The sequence below is a fragment of the Bubalus kerabau genome, chromosome 18, assembly GCF_029407905.1.
Source record: "Bubalus kerabau isolate K-KA32 ecotype Philippines breed swamp buffalo chromosome 18, PCC_UOA_SB_1v2, whole genome shotgun sequence".
Lineage (NCBI taxonomy): Eukaryota > Metazoa > Chordata > Mammalia > Artiodactyla > Bovidae > Bubalus > Bubalus kerabau.
In genome coordinates, this window is record NC_073641.1 from 20,231,696 (window position 1) to 20,252,229 (window position 20,534).

At 38.1% G+C, this 20,534-nt stretch overlaps 2 protein-coding genes across 8 annotated transcripts in view; one reads left to right on the forward strand and one right to left on the reverse strand.

The window, feature by feature from the left end:
- The window catches only part of NDUFAF2 (NADH:ubiquinone oxidoreductase complex assembly factor 2), a 185,225-nt gene extending 179,019 nt beyond the window's left edge, over positions 1 to 6,206 (reverse strand). For 3 of the 7 annotated variants that reach the window (XR_008704964.1, XR_008704965.1, XM_055555099.1), the window contains exon 1: positions 5,974 to 6,206. Coding sequence is in view for 5 of the 7 variants with exons in the window: in XM_055555099.1 (XP_055411074.1) it covers positions 5,974 to 6,100 (127 nt within the window). In the remaining 2 variants the exon portion in view is untranslated. The remainder of the gene's footprint in view (positions 1 to 5,973) is intronic. The other 4 variants (XM_055555097.1, XM_055555098.1, XM_055555095.1 and 1 more) reach the window with 4 other exon arrangements.
- Positions 6,207 to 6,280: 74 nt separating this feature from the next.
- Positions 6,281 to 20,534, forward strand: part of ERCC8 (ERCC excision repair 8, CSA ubiquitin ligase complex subunit) — a 55,157-nt gene continuing 40,903 nt past the window's right edge. The window contains exons 1-2 of the mRNA XM_055555092.1: positions 6,281 to 6,437; positions 16,100 to 16,195. Coding sequence (XP_055411067.1) covers positions 6,361 to 6,437; positions 16,100 to 16,195 — 173 coding nt within the window. The 5' untranslated portion in view covers positions 6,281 to 6,360. The remainder of the gene's footprint in view (positions 6,438 to 16,099; positions 16,196 to 20,534) is intronic.

Sequence of the window (20,534 nt, forward strand, 5' to 3'; positions counted from 1 at the left end):
TGACTCTTTGCGACCCCATGGACTGTAGCATACCATGCTTCTCTGTCCATGGGATTTTCCAGGCAAGAGTACTGGAGTGGGTTGCCATTTCCTTCTCCAGGGGATCTTCCCCACCCAGGGATCGAATCTGGGTCTCTCTCATTGTAGGCAGATGCTTTACCCTCTGAGCCACCAGGGAAGCCCAAGATCACTTTCAAGATGGAGTCAAAGGTCATGAATGTCTGCCAGGTGGTTCAGATTTACTCTCAGGTGATAGGAAGCCACTGAAATGACCGGGTTCCCAAATACCTGTCTCTTAATCTCATGTTACTGTTTTTTCCTTGCCTGAATCCAACTATTCCTACAGTTTTAGTGACCACCTATATTAAGATGGCTTCCAAATTTGTACTTTAATTGCTGACATGTTTGGAAGTGCAGATCTGAGTACACAACTGCCTAATTATAAAGCTGCCCTCTTATAAGCAACAAATTATGTATTCTTTCATCAACCCCAACCTAAAGGCTGCTTATGTGTTTTCATTAGTCCCTGTTAGCCTCCATTTGCATGGATCAACACACCACCATTCACCAGTTCTCCAGAATTAAAACAACAAAATCATCTTCGGCCTCTTCTCTTTTCTTTCCCTTCTATCAGTCCAATTCATTACCAAGTCCAAAAGCTTTACTAAATCAAACTTTTCTTTCCTTTTCCTTCACTTCAGTCCAGTAAGATCTCTCTCTAGGATCAGGGTAAATCCAGCAATGCTCTCACCTAGTAGAACTGTAGTTCCTTCCTTTCCCCTCGAGCTCATCTTTTGCAGAGCTTCCAGAGCCATTTCTCTAACAGCTCTAATTATGTCACAAACTTCTCTCTGTTGAAAAGCTTTCAGTGGTTACCTACTATCTCATAATGAAGTATAAACTTCAAACCTATGTAAGGTCTTTTATAAGCTGACCTTGTCTATCACCTCACTGGAACAGCTTTCCACTGTTCTTCTGCACTGAAGTCTACCCACATGGGACTCACCTTCTCATCTCTGTGGTATTTCCCATCTCTTCCCACCACCAACCAGGAATACTCCCCTAACACTCTTTGTGAAATCCTATTTATCCTTCAAGGTGCTGATCAAATGTCTCCAGCTACTTATCTCCCTAAATTCTCCCAGTACAATCAAACATAAAGCACTCTCTTCCTTCTCTAGCACAGCCCAACAGTCTGAAAGTTGTTTCTTATAAAAAAAAGGTAAACATCTACCCTCTGATCTAAATTCTGAGTTAAAGGCTATACAGATGAGCCTAATCCTTTTCTACACCACAATTTTTCAAATACTTGAAGCCTCTCCTAAAACTAATCTTCACAGGGTAAACTTGCTCAAGACTTGCAGGTAATAAAACTTACGGACATAATCTCTACAAAATTTCATCATCATAACTATTCCTGTCTGGACTCTTTAGATTTCCAAGCATCTCTTCTAAAGTGTGGTGCCCCAAAATAAACACAATACTCAAAAGACAAAAACAGGTGCTTTTGCAAATTATGCACAATATTCACCTCACCCCGCCAAATCTGGATACTCACAATGTCTATTAGCAAATTAACAGCTCAAAATAGTTCAGTTAATAAATTTGTTAGTTTTTAGGGGTGCAGATGTTTAATAAATGTGCAAAAAAAGAAGTGAAAATAACAAAACGAGGTTCAAAAAGGTTCCTGTAAGAATGAAGTATACAAATACAAGAATTTATCTTAGAAAGGAAGAGAATTACCTTTTGAAACATGAGATAAGTGGAACTGGCTGGATAAAAACTCAAGTAAATTACATATAAGAAGGGTGCAATAACAAAGGAATTTTCTAGATAAACTTTAAGGAATCTTTTACTAAATAATCTACTCTAGAGCAGGCAAATTTTCAATAAAAAATATGTTAATCAGTACTTTGTTATCAAAAATGCCAAATACTCCCTGGAGAAGGAAATGGCAACCCACTCCAGTATTCTTGCCTGGAAAATCTCATGGACAGATGAGCCTGGTGGACTAGTGTCTGGCATCACAGAGTCGTACACAACTTAGCAACTGAACAACAACAACACACAATCAGGCAGATGGTGATTTGGGGAAATAGTTCTTGATGGAAATGTGACATAAAATGACGAGTGAAGTGACCTAGCAATATGGAATACAGAGTTTTGTAAGAAATTAACATTTGTGTATAGAATAATAATTGCAAATATTCAAACAATAAAGTCCATGGCTAAAGAAAAAAAAATGCCAAATACATGCAATGCTCTTAATCTTTTTATCTTGAAATGTCAACAGGTTTGTTTTTTTTTAAGTTAAAATTTCAACAATTCTAAACTTAAATTCAGCTGACTGGATAATACTCAAGACTTATTTTGAACTACATAACAACACATTTTTCCCTTATTAAATAATATCCTATGTAAAAAATACAGTAGTTCTTTGATGACTAGCACCAGAGTAATTAACTGAATTAAAAGAAAAATTAATTTCCTCCAAAGGGTTCTTAAACACTACTCATTGGTGGTGTTCAATTTATGCAATTCAAAGAAAACTCCAGAAGACCTGTAAGAAGCACCTTTCATATCCAGGAAATAAAAAAGTTAGATGACTTATTTTTGGAAAACTCGCTTGAAAACAAACTAAAAATATTTTCCCTTGCTTTACAGCAGGACTTAGGAAATGTGTAATGGTATTTACAGACTGTATAACATATCTGTGCCACAGTCCTCAACTATCCAAGAACTGAGACACAAAGAGATATTAAACAGGTGCATACAGTGATTGTACTACATTATTAATAAAAGCCGAATTTTTTTCACAATCAAGAAAATCAACTCTACAATCAAGAGTACCTGGATTCAAAATATCAAGCTAACTGAAGTATAAATCAGCATATGCTATGCTATGCTAAGTCACTTCAGTCGTGTCCGACTCTGTGTGACCCCACAGACGGCAGCCTATCAGGCTCCCCTGTCCCTGGGATTCTCCAGGCAAGAACACTGGAGTGGGTTGCCATTTACTATTCCAATGCATGAAAGTGAAAAGTGAAAGTGAAGTCGCTCAGTCGTGTTGGACTCTTAGCAACCCCATGGACTGCAGCCCACCAGGCTCCTCTGTCCATGGGATTCTCCAGGCAAGAGTACTGGAGTGGGATGCCATCAGCATAAGCACTTTGGAAAACAACTTGGTATTATAATAAAATTAAACATATCCTTTGATTCACAAATTATTTTAGAATACACATGATTTTGCTAATTTAAGTCTTTCTTTAATGATACTATATTTTCAAAGAAATGAAACTAATACAAATTTTTTTAATGGTCAAAAGACTTAACAGATACTTCACCAAAGACCCATGGTTGGCAAATAAGCATATGAAAAGATTCTTAACATCCTCAGTCATTAGGAAAATGGAAATTAAAACCACAATGAGATAACACTAGCTACCTATTGTTGTTTAGTCACTAGGTCATGTCCGATTTTTTGTGACCCCATGGAGTGGGGTCTGCAAGGCTCCTCTGTCCATGGAATTTCCCAGACAATAATATTAGAGTAGGTTTCCATTTCCTTCTCCAGGGGATCTTCCAGACTTAGGGACTGAACCCTCATCTTCTGTATTGGCAGGTGGGTTCTTTACCACTGCACCACCAGGGAAGCCCAGGTATCTTAAAGTGAGTGCAACAGGGTCTTGGGAGTGCAAACTCGAGGGAAAGGTAACGTGGGGTCTGGTGATGGGATCTCTCTTCCACACTGTCAGTGAGCATGACCTACTTTTGTCCGCGAGGAAGGTGACGCTTGGGGCCAACGTTGGAGCCACTTTAAAACTGACAGAACCTAGTTCTGGTGAGAATGTGAAACTAGAACTTTCATGTGTTGCTGGCAGGAATGCAATATGGTACAACCAATTTGGAAAGCAGTTTCTTATATAGTTATATATATATATATTGATACATTTACCACAAAAGACAGCAATCCCATTCCTAGCTGTTCACCCAAGAGAAATAATGTTCATTGGAAATCCTGTATGGGAATTTTTATAGAGGCTTTCTGCACAGTCACCAAAAACTGGAAACCACCTACAGGTCATTCAGCAGGTGAATGGATAAACTGTGGTAAACCTGCACAATGGAATTGGAATACCACTTAGTAACAAAAAGCAACTACTGACACATGGACGAATCTCAACTGCATCATGCCGCATGAAATTAGCTAGACTCAAAAGACTGCATCTTCTCTCCATTTACATGACATTCTGGAAAAAGCAAAATTATAGTAACATAAATCAGCGGTTGCCAACGGCAGGGTTAGGGTGAGAGGAGGAACTACTAAGGGGTAAGAGGGACTTCTGGGGGTGATGCAACTGCTCTGTATCTTGATTCTGGTGATATTTATGACTGTCAAATATCATAAAATCATACATCAAAAAGGATGAATGTTACCATATGTAAATTATACTTTAGATCAATCCGATGTTTTAGATATTTTTTTAAATTTATTTATTTTAATTAGAGGTTAATTACTTTGAATCCCCCTCCCACCTCCCTCCCCATACCATCCCTCTGGGTCATCCCAGTGTACCAGCCCCAAGCATCCTGTATCCCGCATCATGGAATTTAGAAAGATGGTAACGATAACCCTGTATGTGAGACAGCAAAAGAGACACAGATGTATAGAACAGTCTTTTGGACTCTGTGGGAGAGGGAGGGGGGGATGATTTGGGAAAATGGCATTGAAACATGTATTATATTATATTTGTTTTTACTGTTACCTGACAACTTATGAAAAATAAACATCTTTCCCTCTGTTTGCAATCTTTCAAGAAATACTTCACCACCATGCTAGGTTCTTTGTGGACTTTTTTAAGAAAGAAATATTTCCTGCCCTGATACAGTTTAAACGCTCATTAGGGAAACAAGTCTAAGATATTAAAATAATTTACAGAAAAAGGTTAGGCAAAACAATTTTGAGTAATAATAAATATGCTTTACATGTGCTCTACGAGGAAGAAAAAATTTCCTCTATCAAGAGTTATACGAGGTGAATGAAACACCACTTTCAAAGGTCTTAGTGCTTCTCAATATTATTATCATCTCTTTCAAGTAAGGATCCTGATACTTGGGAGGACAAATGCTTTGTCCGTGATCCCTCAATTAGACGTCAAAGCTGAGATTCTAGAACCCAAGCCTTTCTGACCCCAAAGCCTGAGATCTTCTGCATCCTGGTAATGCAAAAACACAGAGGAGATTACTGCCACGTGGTGTGATTTCAAGGACCAGGAACGCCCCCTACCTCCGCAAACACCAAGACTTTACTGCAAGATTCCTACACAGAAACACGATTAGCGCCATGTATCTTAAAGTGAGCGCAACAGGGTCTTGGGAGTGCAAACTCGAGGGAAAGGTAACGTGGGGTCTGGTGATGGGATCTCTCTTCCACACTGTCAGGGAGCATGGACCTACTTCTGACAGTTTTGTCCGCGAGAAAGGTGACGCTTGGGGCCAACGCCGGAGCCACTTTACAAGGTCAATACCAAGAAAGAGGAGAGCAGAGGCGCTCAAAATAACATCTCTTCAATTTCCCCACGACCCTCGGTCGCAAGGTGGGCACTGGCGACCAGGGAGGAGGAAAGGTACGTCCCTATCTCTCCCTGGACCCTTTGGTTAAAACCTCCCTGGACTTGTCCCTATCTACACTGCCGATCGCAAGGACCCACACAGGGCGCCGGCCAAGGCTCCCGGCGCTGGGCGGAGGAGTGTGCGGAGCTAGCGCCGCGGCGGCCGGGCTCAAAACCTAGACGCTGCGGCGCAGGGACTCAGGCACTTGGCGGGCCACTCAGTGACAGCCCGACTGCAAGCAAGTGGCGAGCGCGGAGGGCGCGGCGGGGTGCACAAACTCGGCTGACCACTCTGCTGATTACCACTAGTGCCGCACGTCGTTTTCCGACCACCCAACCGCTGCTCTCGCTCTCATCTCACCTCTCCAATTCTTGTACTCCGGAATATAATAGTATTTGTTCCCGAACCGGTCTGTGCCCACTTGCTCTTTCACTTCCTTGGACAGTGCTCTCCGCAGGACGCCGAACAAACGCTGAGACCAACCCATGCTATTCCACCAGCTCCCGCGCGGGTGGCGGCGGGATCTGCCCGGATCTCAGCAACCAAAGCGGGAACGCCCCCGCCGCTGACCCCGCCCACCAACGCCGAGGCGTCCCACCCACCTCCATCCGCGCACTCTCTAATAAAGGCGCTCTCCATTGGTCGGATGGCATCATGCTTAACCAATGGGAGGCTTCGCTACTACAACCCCGCCTCCGAGTTCTGTCATGGCAGCGTCCAGTTCTCAAGCCAATGTGAAAGAACGGGATGCTAGGGTTCTTGTCGGCCCGACAAGCGGGTTTAGAAGACCCTCTTCGCCTCCGGAGAGCAGAGTCCACACGGAGGTAAAGAAAGCCTTACTTTTTTCTCTAACATGCTAGTTAAAATGTAGACCAAGACTGTGTTAGCCTTGCCTCACACTTTTCCGCCTCATGATCACTTGCCTGCCACCACACTGGGCTTTACTCTCTTCTGCTCTGTGAGTTGAGAAAACAAGTTACCTTTTGTCCATAGGCAACTGGGTGCGAAAAAAGGCTCGGGTGAGGGCGCTTTACATCAAAATGAGGATATTTTAATTTTATTCCTTTTCTCTCATGCTTTCTCTCCGCCTCCCAAGGAATAACTATCGTTCAAGAATTTATTCTTTCATTTCATTCAGCGTATTTAGTGAGGTCCTACTATGTGCCAAGCAATATGTTGAAGGCCGAGCATAGGCCAGAAATTGAACAAAATTTAGCGTGACTCGAGGCAGAGAACTGTGAGGAGAGGGCCATTGACAAGAGATGAAGCTGGAGAAGTAGAGAGGGCTAGATGGGGAAGAGCCTTGTATGCTTGGTTATGGGGTATGACGATCAGAAAAAGGTGACAACTATTGCGTTTTGTCATCAGCTTGGAGAATGGATTGAAGTTGAGAGCAAGAGTGAGAACCAAGTTAGGTAACTGTTGCAAGGAGAGTGTTGAGGGAAGCCTGAGCCAGGGTTGTGGCAGCTGGAACCGAGGGTGAAGATATTTGAAAAATAGCTAAGAAATAGAATCACAGGTCTTTTTTTCAGCCCTATGAAGAGTGTTGTCTTATATATTGTATTTACACACATTGTAAACTCCACTGGACAGTGTTACAATTTTTGTTTTCAACCATCAAACATATTTTAAGGAAAAGAATAATCTGTTTAGATCCGTATCATTTCTGTTGCTGTCTCTTCATTCCTGATAGCCCAAGTTTCCTTCTTATATCACTTTGCTTCTGTCTGAAGAACTTTGTTTAGCAATTTTTATAGAGCAAGTCTTGATGGCCCTGTAGTTTGTGGAAAGGAATCTGCAGTCATTTGAACCACTGTTTCTCTATAGGTAATTTGTTATCCTCTGATTGCTTTTGAAATTTTCTTTGTTTTTTGTTTTCAGCAGTTTGATTTTTTTTTTTTGAAACTTTTTTTTTTTTAAATTGAAGTATACCCAGGTGGCACAACAGTAAAGAATCCACCCACTAATGCCGGAGACTTAAGAAACATGGGTTCGATCCCTGGGTCAGGAAGATCCCCTGGACGAGGGCATGGTAACCCATTCCAATATCCTCGCCTGGAAAATCCCATGGACAGGGGAGTCAGGCAGGCCACAGTCCATGGACTCGCAAAGAATCAGACATGACTGAGTGACTGAGCACACACACACAGTTGATTTATAATGTTGTGCCCATCTCTACTGTACAGCACGGTGACTCAGTTGTATACATATATACATCTATGTATGTACAATATATACATGAATGTATACATATATACTGGAGAAGGCAATGGCAACCCACTCCAGTACTCTTGCTTGGAAAATCCAATGGACAGAGGAGCCTGGTAGTCTGCTGTCTATGGGGTCACATAGAGTCGGACACGACTGAGCGACTTCACTTTCACTTTCCTGCATTGGAGAAGGAAATGGCAACCCACTCCAGTGTTCTTGCTTGGAGAATCCCAGGGACGGGGGAGCCTGGTGGGCTGCCATCTATGGGGTCGCAGAGTTGGACACGACTGAAGCACCTTAGCAGCAGCAGCAGCATACATATATACATTCTTTTTTAATATTCTTTTCTATTATGGTTTACCACAGGATATTAACTGTATTAAGTTGGTACAAAAGTAATTGCCATTTTGGACCATAAATTTTAAATCATTATGTGCTGTGTTTAGTTGCCCAGTGTTGTGTCTGACTCTGCAACCCCACGGTCTGTGGCCCATCAGGCTCCTCTGTGCATGGGGATTCTCTAGGCAAGAATACTGGAGTGGATTCCTGTGCCCTCCTCCAAGGGATCTTTCCAACTCAGTGATCAAACCCAGGTCTCCCACATTGCAGGCAGATTCTTTACCATCTGAGCCACCAGGGAAGCCCAAGAATACTGGAGTTGGTATCCTATCCCTTTTCCAGGGTATGTTCTGACTCAGGAATTGAAGCAGGGTCTCCTGCATTGCAAACAGATTCCTTACCAGCTGAGCTACCAGTGAAACTCAAACTAGGGTCAAATACATGTTTATTAATCAAAATAGTAACCATTACATACAACACATTTTTGCCAACAAGAAATAGGTTTGTTTGAAAATCTGTGCTTCAGGATTTGATGAATTCTTGGAAAGCATTTTCTGCCTCCTGCTGGTTGTGAAAGCGTTTTCCCTGCAAAAAGTTGTCAAGATCCTTGAAGAAGTGGTAGTCATTGGCAAGAGGTCAGGTGAATATGATGGATGAGGCAAAACATCATAGCCCGATTCTTTCAGCTTTTGAAGCATTGGTTGTGCAATGTGTGGTCAGGAATTGACATGGAGAAGGATTGGGCCCTTTCTGGTGACCAGTGCCGGCTGCAGGCCTGGTAGTTTTCAGTGCGTCTCATCAATTTGCTGAACGTATTCTCAGACATAATGGTTTCGCCAGAATTCAGAAAGCTGTCTTGGATCAGACCAGCAGCAGGCCACCAAACAGTGGCCATGACCTTTTTCTGGTGCAAATTTGGCTTTGGGAAGTGCTTTGGAGCTTCTTCTTGGTCCAGCCACTGAGCTGGTTATCTCTGTCATATAAATTCCACTTCTCATCGCACGTTGCAATCTGATCAAGAAATGGTTCTTTGTTTTTGCATAGAATAAGAGAAGATGACACTTCAAAACGATGATTTTTTTTTTTTTGTGATCAGCTTACGAGGCACTCACTTATTGAACTTTTTCACCTTTTAGTTTGCTTCAAATGCCGAACAACTGTAGAATGATTGACATTGAGCTCTTAAGCAACTTCTTGTGTAGTTGTAAGAGGATCAGCTTGGATGATGACTCTCAATTGGTCCTAGTCAACTTCTGATGGCTGGCCACCACACTTCTCATCTTCAAGGCTCTCGTCTCCTTTGAAAAACTTCTTGAACCATGACTGAACTGTACATTTTCTAGCAGTTCCTGGGTCAAATACATTGTTGATGTTGCAAGTGGTCTCCATTGCTTTACAACCCATTTTGAACTCAAATAAGAAAATCATTTGAATTTGCTTTTTGTCTAACATCATTTTCATAGTCTGAAATGCATATAAAATAAATAGAAAGTAATAAGTCATTAGCAAAAAAGGATAAAGCAAGAAATGTGAATTAAAATAATTTATAACAACCACATTTATTTAAGAATGTATTCCAATATCAAATGGCAAAGTTCAACAATGCAAAACTGCAATTACTTTTGCACCAACCTAATATTTAGCAATCAGTGTGACATGGAAAGCAGCCAATCAAAATGGATCTGGCCATTAATGACCAGTATGTGATGTCTCAGCAAAGAGATTGGAAAAATGATTTTAAAAGACACCAGGACTCATTCTTTTCCTTACCCTCCTTACCCCAATTTCCTCTGCCTTCCCCTATATCTCTACTCTTTTACTTTTCCCTTCATCCGCTCTCCTTCACTTTGTCTCTTCTTCCTCTTTTCTCCCCTATTCTCGTCACCGCCTTGGCCCAAGAGTCCCCAAGACCTCCCCCAGGCTTGAGGATTCTCTAGAAGGACTCAGTATGCAGCATATAGTTGTACCAAATTACTCATAATTATGATTTATTACAGCGAAAGTATACAAGGTGAACTTATTGGAGGGAAAGGCACATGGATGACTTGAGAAGGAAACCAAGCACAAGCTCCCAGTGGAGTTGCATAGGACATGCTTAATTTCTTTCTTTTTTTTTTTCACACTTAATTTCTTTAGCAATGAATTGTGATAGCATAGATGAAATCTCTATCAGAGAAGTTCATTACAGACTCAGTGCCTAGAATTTTTAAGTACAAACTGGCCACGTAGGCACTTTCTGCTTAGCATGTTCCAAAATTCCAGACTCCTAGAAGGCATGTAAGAATTCATAATGTACACTGTTTGCTTCAAATAGTTTAGGCACAATGAGCCATTCTTACCCAGAAATAATGGGAACCCTCCTGAAATCCCAGAAGGCAGGTAAGGGCCAGTCTTACAAGCAGGCCTTTTTAAGGATAGTAGCCTCAGGCCTGCCATTTTAATTATTTTTTGCATACCTTGCCTCCTTCCACACAAACCCTACCCCTGGTTCCCTGTTGTAGAACCCTCCCCTTTCCTTTTCCCTTAGCCCCTTCTCTGGTTCCCAGATGATACAGATCTGAAGTATTTAGGTTGGGTAGAGGTAGGCTACCTAAAAGGCAGGGATTAGATTGGTCTAGAGTGAGATTTCACAGGCTAAAAAAAAAAAAAAAAATCAGAAACAAAAGCAAGCAAGACTATATCAAACTAAAAGCCTTCTGTACAGCCAAGGAAACCGTCAACATGGTGAAAAGACAGCTTACACTATGGGGAAAAAGATTTTCAAACCGTTTATCTGATAAGGGCTTAATATCCAAAATATATAAAGAACTCATTCAACTCAATAACAAGAGGAAAAAATAAAAAATGGACAAAAAAACCCCCCTGAATATGCATTTTTCCTAAGAAGATATACAAATGACCAACAGATACATGAAAAGATGTCCAACATCACTAGTCATCAAGGAAGTGCAAAATCAACAGGCAACACCCCACACCTGTTAGAATATCTGTTACCAAAAGGAAAAGACATAACAAATGCTGGACTGGGTTTAAATGCTGTAGAGAATTTAAAACCCTTGTGCACTGTTGGTGAGATTTACAAATTGGTACAGCCGCTGTGGAAAACCATTATAGAGGATGCTCAGAAATTAAAAATAGAGCTACTGTATGATCCAGCAATTTCACTTCTGGGAATATATCCAAAGGAAATGAAAGCAATAACTTGCAAAGGTGTCTGCACCTCCATGTTCATAGCAGCTTTATTTACAATAGCCAAGACATGGAAAACTAAGTGTCCATCTATGGATGAATAGATAAAGAAGTTGTGTTACATATATTCAATGAAATATTATTTAGCTACAAAAAGTGAAGAAACCCTGCCATTTGCAGCTACATGGATGGACCTTGAAGGCATTATGCTAAATGAAATAAGGGTGACAAGGAAAGACAAATACTGTATGAACACAATGGCGTATTACTCAGCCATTAAAAAGAATACATTTGAATCAGTTCTAATGAGGTGGATGAAACTGGAGCCTATTATACAGAGTGAAGTAAGCCAGAAAGAAAAACACCAATACAGTATACTAACACATATATATGGAATTTAGAAAGATGGTAACAATAACCTTGTGTACGAGACAGCAAAAGAGACACTGATGTATAGAACAGTCTTATGGACTCTGTGAGAGAGGGAGAGGGTGGGAAGATTTGGGAGAATGGCATTGAAACATGTAAAATATCATGTATGAAACGAGTCGCCAGTCCAGGTTCGATGCACGATACTGGATGCTTGGGGCTGGTGCACTGGGACGACCCAGAGGGATGGAATGGGGAGGGAGGAGGGAGGAGGGTTCAGGATGGGGAACACATGTATACCTGTGGCGGATTCATTTTGATATTTGGCAAAACTAATACAATTATGTAAAGTTTAAAAATAAAAAAAAATAAATTACCTACAAGTAGGGAAAAATAAATAAATAAATAAATATGTGGAATCTTAAAAACTCATAGAAAAAGAGATCAGACTTATTACCAGAGTCAGGGAGTGGTAGGAGGAAGAATTGGAGGAAAGTGGTCAAAAGGTACAAAATTCCAGTTATAAATACGTAGTACTAGGGGTGTAATGTACAATATAATTGGTTATAGTTGACACTGAAGTACGATGTATAGGAAAGTTGTTAAGAGAGTAAATCCTAATAATTCTCATCGCAAGGAGAAATTTGTTTTTGTTTTTTTCTTTTTGTTGTATTTGTATGAGATAATGGTTGTTAGCTGATGGATGTTAGATGATGATGTTACTACTGTAGTAAGCATTTCACACTGTATTTAAGTTAAGCCATCATGCTATGCATCTTAAGCTTATTAATGATGTATTTATGTTTCAATAAGTCTAAGGAGAAAAAAATCTCATTTAAATTAGCATCATTTTGATCAGTAATGAATGTAGAAGTCATTTAGTTACATTAGCCTAATTGCTTTTTAACATCTAAAAGATTGAGACAGGTTCTAATAGTTAACATTCACTAGGCACTTACTGTCTCGGAGAAGGCGGTGGCACCCCACTCCAGTACTCTTGCCTGGAAAATTCCATGGACGGAGGAGCCTGGTAGGCTGCAGTTCATGGGGTCGCTAAGAGTTGGACACGACTGAGCAACTTCACTTTCACTTTTCACTTTCATGCATTGGAGAAGGAAATGGCAACCCACTCCAGTGCTCTTGCCTGGAGAATCCTGGGGACAGGGGAGCCTGGTGGGCTGCTGTCTATGGGGTTGCACAGAGTCGGACATGACTGACGTGACTTAGCAGCAGCAGCAGGTACTTACTGTATGTTGAGTCTTTTTATGAGCCCTTTTTATGTTTTAACTCATTTAACCTTAATGTCCTCACCAGGATAATGATGTTTTATAGTTACTGAATATCAGAAATTTCACTCATCTTGATTTGTGTGAGTACTTGTTAATCACTTTTATTTATATTTAATTTTATTTATTTAAATGTGCTTATTTATTGAGTTGAACATACTCATTTTATATTTCTGTAAGAAACAATTCAGGGAAATTTTTTTAAACTGTAATTTAAGCTTTTGTTCACTAGATGTCCTCAGTTAAGTTTTAAGTTACAAGAATTTAGCTTTTTGTTCATGAAAATTTGTTTCAGGTTCTAGATATCTAAATTAAAATGAGTAAAATACACTCTTTAAATAAGACATAAGATAATTAAGATAATGCTTCAGGAGAAACTCTTTACATGTAATTGTTAATACTCTTAATACTTCAAAAATTTGTATAAGGCTTTTAATAATCTATAAACATCCTTGGATGTATGTTAGGAGATTTAAGCATTGTATTTAAGCCACTTTTAACTTCATGTAATTTTGGTGAAATAAGGACATTTTAATGTTAAATTGCTTTCCTGTTGTTTAGTTTTATCTCCCCCCCTCCTCCACTTCTGTTAAATTACTTTTGGGGGGAGCATAGTTGCTTTACGGTGTTGTGTTAGTCTTTGCTGTACAACAAAGTGAATCAGTTATATGCATACTTGTATCCTCTCCTTTTTAGATTACATTCCCATTTAGGTCACCACAGAGCACTGACTAGAGTTCCCTGTTCTATGCAGTAGGTTCTCATTAGTTATCTGTTTTATACGTAGTAGTGTAGACGTGTCAACCCGTCTCCCAATTCATCCCACCAGCCCCTTACCCCCTTGGTATCTGTACCTTTGTTCTGTACATCTTGGTCTCTTATTTCTGCTTTATGAATAAGTTCATCAGTACCATTTTTCTAGATTCCATAGTCAAGTGATAAATTATATAATATTTTTCTCTTTCTGACTTACTTTACTCTGTATGACAGTCTCTAGGTCCATCCATTTCTCTGCAGATGACACAATTTCATTCTTTTCTATGGCTGAGTTATATTGCATTGTATATATGTAGCACATTTTCTTTATCCATTCCTGTGTTGATGGATATTTAGGTTGCTTCCATGTCATGGCTGTTGTAAATAGTGCTGCAATGAAGATTTGGTGCATGTATCTTTTTCAACTATGGTTTTCTCTGGATATGTGCCCAGGAGTGAGACTGCTAAGTAATATGGTAGGTCTATTTTTAGTTTTTTAAGGACCCTCCATAGTGGTTGTATCAGTTTACATTCCCATCAACCGTGTAAGAGGGTTCCCTTTTCTCCGCACCCTCTGCAGCATTTATTGATTTTTTTTTTTTGATGATAGCCATTCTGACTGATGTGAGATAATACTTCATTGTAGTTTTGACTTGCATTTTTCTAATAATTAGCAATGTTGAACATCTTTTCATGTGTTTATTGGCCATCTGTATGTCTCTTTTGGAAAAATGTCTGTTTAGGCCTTCTGCCCATTTTTTATTGAGTTGTTTGTTTTTTCTGATATTGAGCTCCATGAGCTGTTCGTATGTTTTGAAGGTTATCAGTTGCTTCATTTGCAAATATTTTCTCCCATCCTGAGGGTTGTCTTCATTTTGTTCATGGTTTCATTTGCTGTACAAAAGCTTTTAAGTTTAATTAGGTCCCATTCATTTTGCTTTATTTTCAGTACTCTAGAAGGTGAATCAGAAAAGATCTTGCTGTGGTTTATGTAAAGAAGTATTCTGCCTGTATTTTCCTGTAACAGTTTTATAGTGTCCATCCTTACATTTAGGTCTTTAATCCATTCTGAGTTTATTTTTGTGCATGGTGTTAGAGCATGTTCTAATTTTATTCTTTTACATATAGATGTCCAGTTTTCCCAGCACCACTTATTGAAGAGACTGTCCTTTCTCCATTTTGTAGTCTTGCCTCCTTTGTCATAGTTAGGTGACCATACATGCATGAGGTTTATCTCTGAGCTTTTTATCCTGTTCCATTGCTCTATATTTCTGTGCCAGAACTATACCATCTTGATTAATATAGCTTTGTGGTATAGTCTGAAGTCAGGAAGCTGAATCCTCCAGCTCCATTTTTCTCGTCCAAGATTGCTTTCGCTTTTCAGGGTCTTTTGTGTTTCCATACAAATTGTAGAGTTTTTTCTTTTAATTCTGTGAAAAATGCCATTGGTAGTTTAATGGGGATTGCATTGAATTGGTAGATTGCTTTGGGTAGTATAGTCATTTTCACAATAATGATTCTTCCAATCCAGAAACATGATATGTTTGTCCATCTGTTTGTGTCATTGATTTCTTTCATCAGCATCTTATAATTCTCTGAGTATAGATCTTCTACCTCCTTAGGTAGGTTTATGCCTAAGTTTTTTATTCTTTTCGTTGTGATGGTAAATGGGATTGTTTGCTTAATTTCTTTTTCTGATCTTTCGCTGTTAGTGTATAGGAAAGCAAGAGATTTCTGTTTATTAATTTTGTGTCCTACAACTTTACCAGATTCATTGATGAGCTCTAGTAGTTTTCTGGTGGCATCTTTAGGATTTTCTGAGTATAGTATCATGTCATCTGCAAACAGTGACAGTTTTACTTCTTCTTTTCCAATTTGGATTCCTTTTATTTCTTTTTCTTCTCTGATTAGCATTGCTAGGACTTCCAAAACTATGTTAAATAATAGTGGTGAGAATGGACATTCTTATCTTGTTCCTAATCTTAGAGAAAATGCTTTCAGTTTTTTACTATTAAGAATAATGTTTGCTGTACGTTTGTCATATATGGCCTTTATTATGTTGAGGTGGGTTTGCTCTATGCCCACTTTCTAGAGAGTTTTTATCATAAATGTGTGTTGAATTTTGTCAAAAGCCTTTTCTACATCTATTGAGATGATCATATGGTTTTTATTTTTTAATTTGTTAATGTGGTATATCACATTGATTGATTTGTATATATTGAAGAATCCTTGCATCCCTGGAATAAATCCCACTTGATCATAGTGTATGATCCTTCTAATGTGTTGTTGGATTCTGTGTGCCCTCCCTTTTAATTTTTATATATATATATTTTTAGGGTTTTGGGACTGGAGTTAAACAAAGACAGAGATGTTGAAAGGATCCATTGCAGTGGAGTTAACACCCTTGACATTGAACCTGTTGAAAGGAGATAGTAAGTTTACTATATAATCATTTTTGTTCCTAAGTGAGATCCAATAAAATCTTGCTTTCAGATTAATTTTGTAAAATTTCATAAAAATTAATAAAAATTCTAAATTGTCACATTTAAATCTGGCATTATTAATTTCAAATAAATACAGAACATTGAACCTATGAAATGTTGCCAAATATTTCCAAAGTACTTTAATATAAATATATTCATTGTTAAATCAACAAATATTAAGTTTTGGATTTTTGTTTTGATGCAGAGAGCATGTAAGTGCTGAGGTATGTCTTTAGGAGCTATTTCAAAACAGTTGTTGCTCTCAGATAGTCCTGTGGGAAAACAAATATAAGAAGCAGAAGTATATGAAGCACACCAGACTTGTACTTGACTTCCTCCTGGCTTTATATTTATTAGCTGTGTGGCCCTGAGCAATTTGTGTAACCTTTCTAATTCACAGTTGCCTTAGCTACACAATGTAAGAACAATACCTAATTAACAAGTTTGTTGTGAAGATTAATTATGATAATATGCATAACATGATTAGCATAGGACATGGCATATTGTAAATGGTTGCTGCCATTGTTGTTAATCAAAAGCATTATCACCTATACTTTAAATCCGTTTTCCATGCAACAGCTGAAGTGCTTTGAAAAATGCAAATATGTACATGCCACACACACATCCCCACCCACTTAAAGCTCATCTACCCCACATTACTTTTACCAAAATGTTCAAAACCCTTGTCCTTCAATTAGGACAAGTATAGATGTAACTAAAGAAGTGTGTCTTGTTATGTTTTGTTTAGCATTTGCCGCAAATCATTGTATTATAATGAGGCATTATTATTTACATTAAAATAAGCCAGGATAGGTTTAATAGAATTCGATTTTTTAAATTCCAGCTTCTGTCATGGTCTCATCTAGTATATGAGAAACATGTACAGCGAACAAATTCTAACTTTTAACACGTGGTTAAATGTAAAAGATGACATGTGATCATTTATTTTTTTCCTAACCTTTTCTAGGCTGAACATACTACCTCTCAATCAAGTTCAGCTGTGGGACATTTGCTTGTAAAATAATCCTGACATAAGCAGCAAGGGATAGCTGATTTCTTTTGATCTTGGGTGCTGGTGGGATAGTGATCAGTTGTTTGACCTGTAAAGTTCATGAATCCAGTAGGCTACCAGTTGGGAGAGTTAGTGAGAAATATGGAAAGTTATGGATTATATGTGCATTAAATATGTGTGAGAAATACAGGCCAAGGAGTCTTTGCAGAGCACATACAGAAAAGTCAAGATTCTTACTATAGTAGTTTCCCCTTTTATTGTATAGTGAAAATCTACAACTGTTTCATTGTTTGCTAGGACTTGTATTTTGCATTAAGCCCTTTTAGCAGCAAAGAGAAAAAGCAAAATGGGTGTTTAATGGAAAATTAAATATAGGTCTTCTTTTTCTCACAAAAATCAACTCACATATAACTTGCTGAAAACACTTATTCATATTTATCAACTACCTTACAGTTAAGTAACATTGCCATTAGATACTTCAACTGCAAAGTCAGTTAATTACAGTAATGTTCAAGGTCTTTTTCACCCAATTAATGTAATCAAAAGAAAGCTTTTGGAAGTCACTCTGCTGCTGCTGCTAAGTCGCTTCAGTCGTGTCCGACTCTGTGCGACCCCATAGATGGCAGCCCATCAGGCCCCACCATCCCTGGGATTCTCCAGGCAAGAACAAGGGAGTGGGTTGCCATTTCCTCCTCCAATGCATGAAAGTGAAAAGTAGCAAAGGTGAAACATCTGACCTTATTATAAATACGATTTAAATTAACTTTAAAAGTTGAACTTTGAAAACAGTTGTTTTTCCATTGATAATACATATAGTGCTGTGGTTAAAAAAAAAAAAAAAACTGTTTTACAAAGCTCAAATGTTCAGCAAAATGTTTCTGGAATTAGAAATGGTACACATATAACTCACAACTATTTCCAAGCAAGCTGCAACATTGTTTCAACTAAAGTAAAAAAGCTGTAGTTGTTAAACTTTAAAAGGATTTCTGGATATACACAATTAGAATAACCAACCCACAAAATTTTGTAATGAAGCTAATGTTAAAAATTTGTAAAAACTCTTCAGGATAGCTTTACTGCCCTATCATCAATCAGATATAGAACTGTGTGAACAAAGAACTTTGAAGAAGTACTTTTAAATTAACCTAATTGTTCTACATATCAATATTGAATTTTTCTTAAAACAGGTCTATAAATCAGTGCTTCTTGGACATGCTGCTATTTCATGAATCCTTCGTAACTGGTTCATAACATGATAAGGCACTTGTACCAGAATGTAAATTATTAAATCTTTAAGCACAGTTTTGATGAGCTAGAATTTTTTTGTAGTGAGACTTTCTCAGTGAAGAAAGAACTGTGATCATTTCTGGTGCAAGCTCCTTACATGGCACTGCAATAACAGAGACACCAAAGGTGGCAAAATTAAAAGAAAAATGATTACTTATAACAAATATAAGTGATCAGATATCCCTGCAAACCTCAAAATATGGATGAATGAGAGCAACACACTTAACTACAAGATAACTACAACAACACAGATAACTACAAGATCTGTGTGGTATCAGCATCTATACCAGGCGGGGTAATAAAACCAGTGGGGCATCTAATAGACCTGATAAGTTCAAAGTAACTGACAGCTACTTGAAAGCTCAGCAAGTCAATTTGAGTACAACAGTTGAAACGGGGAAAGGATTGTGTACTCTTGATGTCCAAGGGGTTCACAGTAAGACCCAAAGGGGCTGGAGTAGTAATCTAGCCCCTATAATCTCTCCAGCTAACCAACTAAAGATGCCCTGATAGATGAACCCCATGTTGAGGAGAAACTGTTTGGAATAGAATCCAAAGTGAGAAGTACAGGAATGATAGAAACAAAGAAAAAAGATGAGTCAGATAAAAATTGGAGAGATGACTAGAACTTGGAAATCTGAAAATTAGCTGCCATATTCTGAACATCTTATTTTAAAAGGAAGAGGAGGAGGATGTTCTAGAGATATAAATTTTAAATATTGCCAAACTAAACCTCCCTTTTAAAAGTTTAAGAAAATTAATTTTATATAAAAATGAGCAAAAGGATAGGATTAAGGTCAAAGTTCATACAAAATTATTTTAATAACAAAATAAATAATGTTCCTATAAACAATATATTTGTGCCAGAAAGATATGTCCACAAAGTAGATGAGAACTGTAACCTGATATTTTTTAAATAGCTAAAAGTAATTTTTAAAAGATACAGTGTATGAAAGAATAGCATATGTTATAATTAGAAAAACTGAGAAATGAGATGATCAAACTCAAGAAAAAATTAGGAAAAAAAGTTAAATACAAGAGGTGATACCTTAGAAATAGAAGCAAATAAATACAAGAGGAAACATAAAAATCAAAAAGAGATGGAGATAGGAAAAGGAGTCAAGAGAATCAGGTATATGTAGAAAATAGGCAAAGAATATCCAACATACATATAAGAGGAGTGTCCAGAGAAGAAACCAAAGGAAGAGAATGGAATAAAGACTAAAGGAAACATTGTTAGAATGAACAAAATCTGAAACTACTACATATAAGGGAAGAAAATCATATTGTAACCACAGACTTTGATTTTGAGCTTTATGCTCAAAGAAATGAAGTTTCTTATTTAAGATGTTCAAGGAAATAAAATGTGAGTCAAAGATTTTATATCCAACCAGACTTATTTTCAAGTACAAGAGGACTAATTGTTAGTAATATACAAGAATTCAAGGAATATTGTTCTCAGTAGTCCTTTCTTAAGAATCTACCAGAGAATAAAATTAGAGAACAAGAATGAATAGAGAGATGCACCAGAATTGATGGTTAGCAATAATATTAGCAAATAACAATACTTTCTATAGATTCATAAATATTTACATGTATATAGATTAAATTCATAGATCTATGTGTCTTCTCCATTAGATTATAAACTGGGGAGTCAGGAATCATGCCTGTCTTGTCCACAGTTGTATTAGCATAATGCCTAGCATATTGTAGAAGCTCAAAGTTGAAAGAGTTGAATGAAGTAAATGTGTTTATAATGGAGGGAACAAATCTAACACTTTCTGATGCCCTATTTTTTTTTTTTGCTAGGCAGTGTAAAAGACTTGTGTACGATTTATCTTTATTTCAGCTTTATGATTTAGGTGAAAATGTTCCCCTTTTCGTAAATAAACAAGCTTAAATGAAGTAACTTGCCCAGAGTCAGATAGTAATATCTGTAATATTCCATCAGTAATAACTGGTCTGTCTGATTCCATTTTCATTTAATAC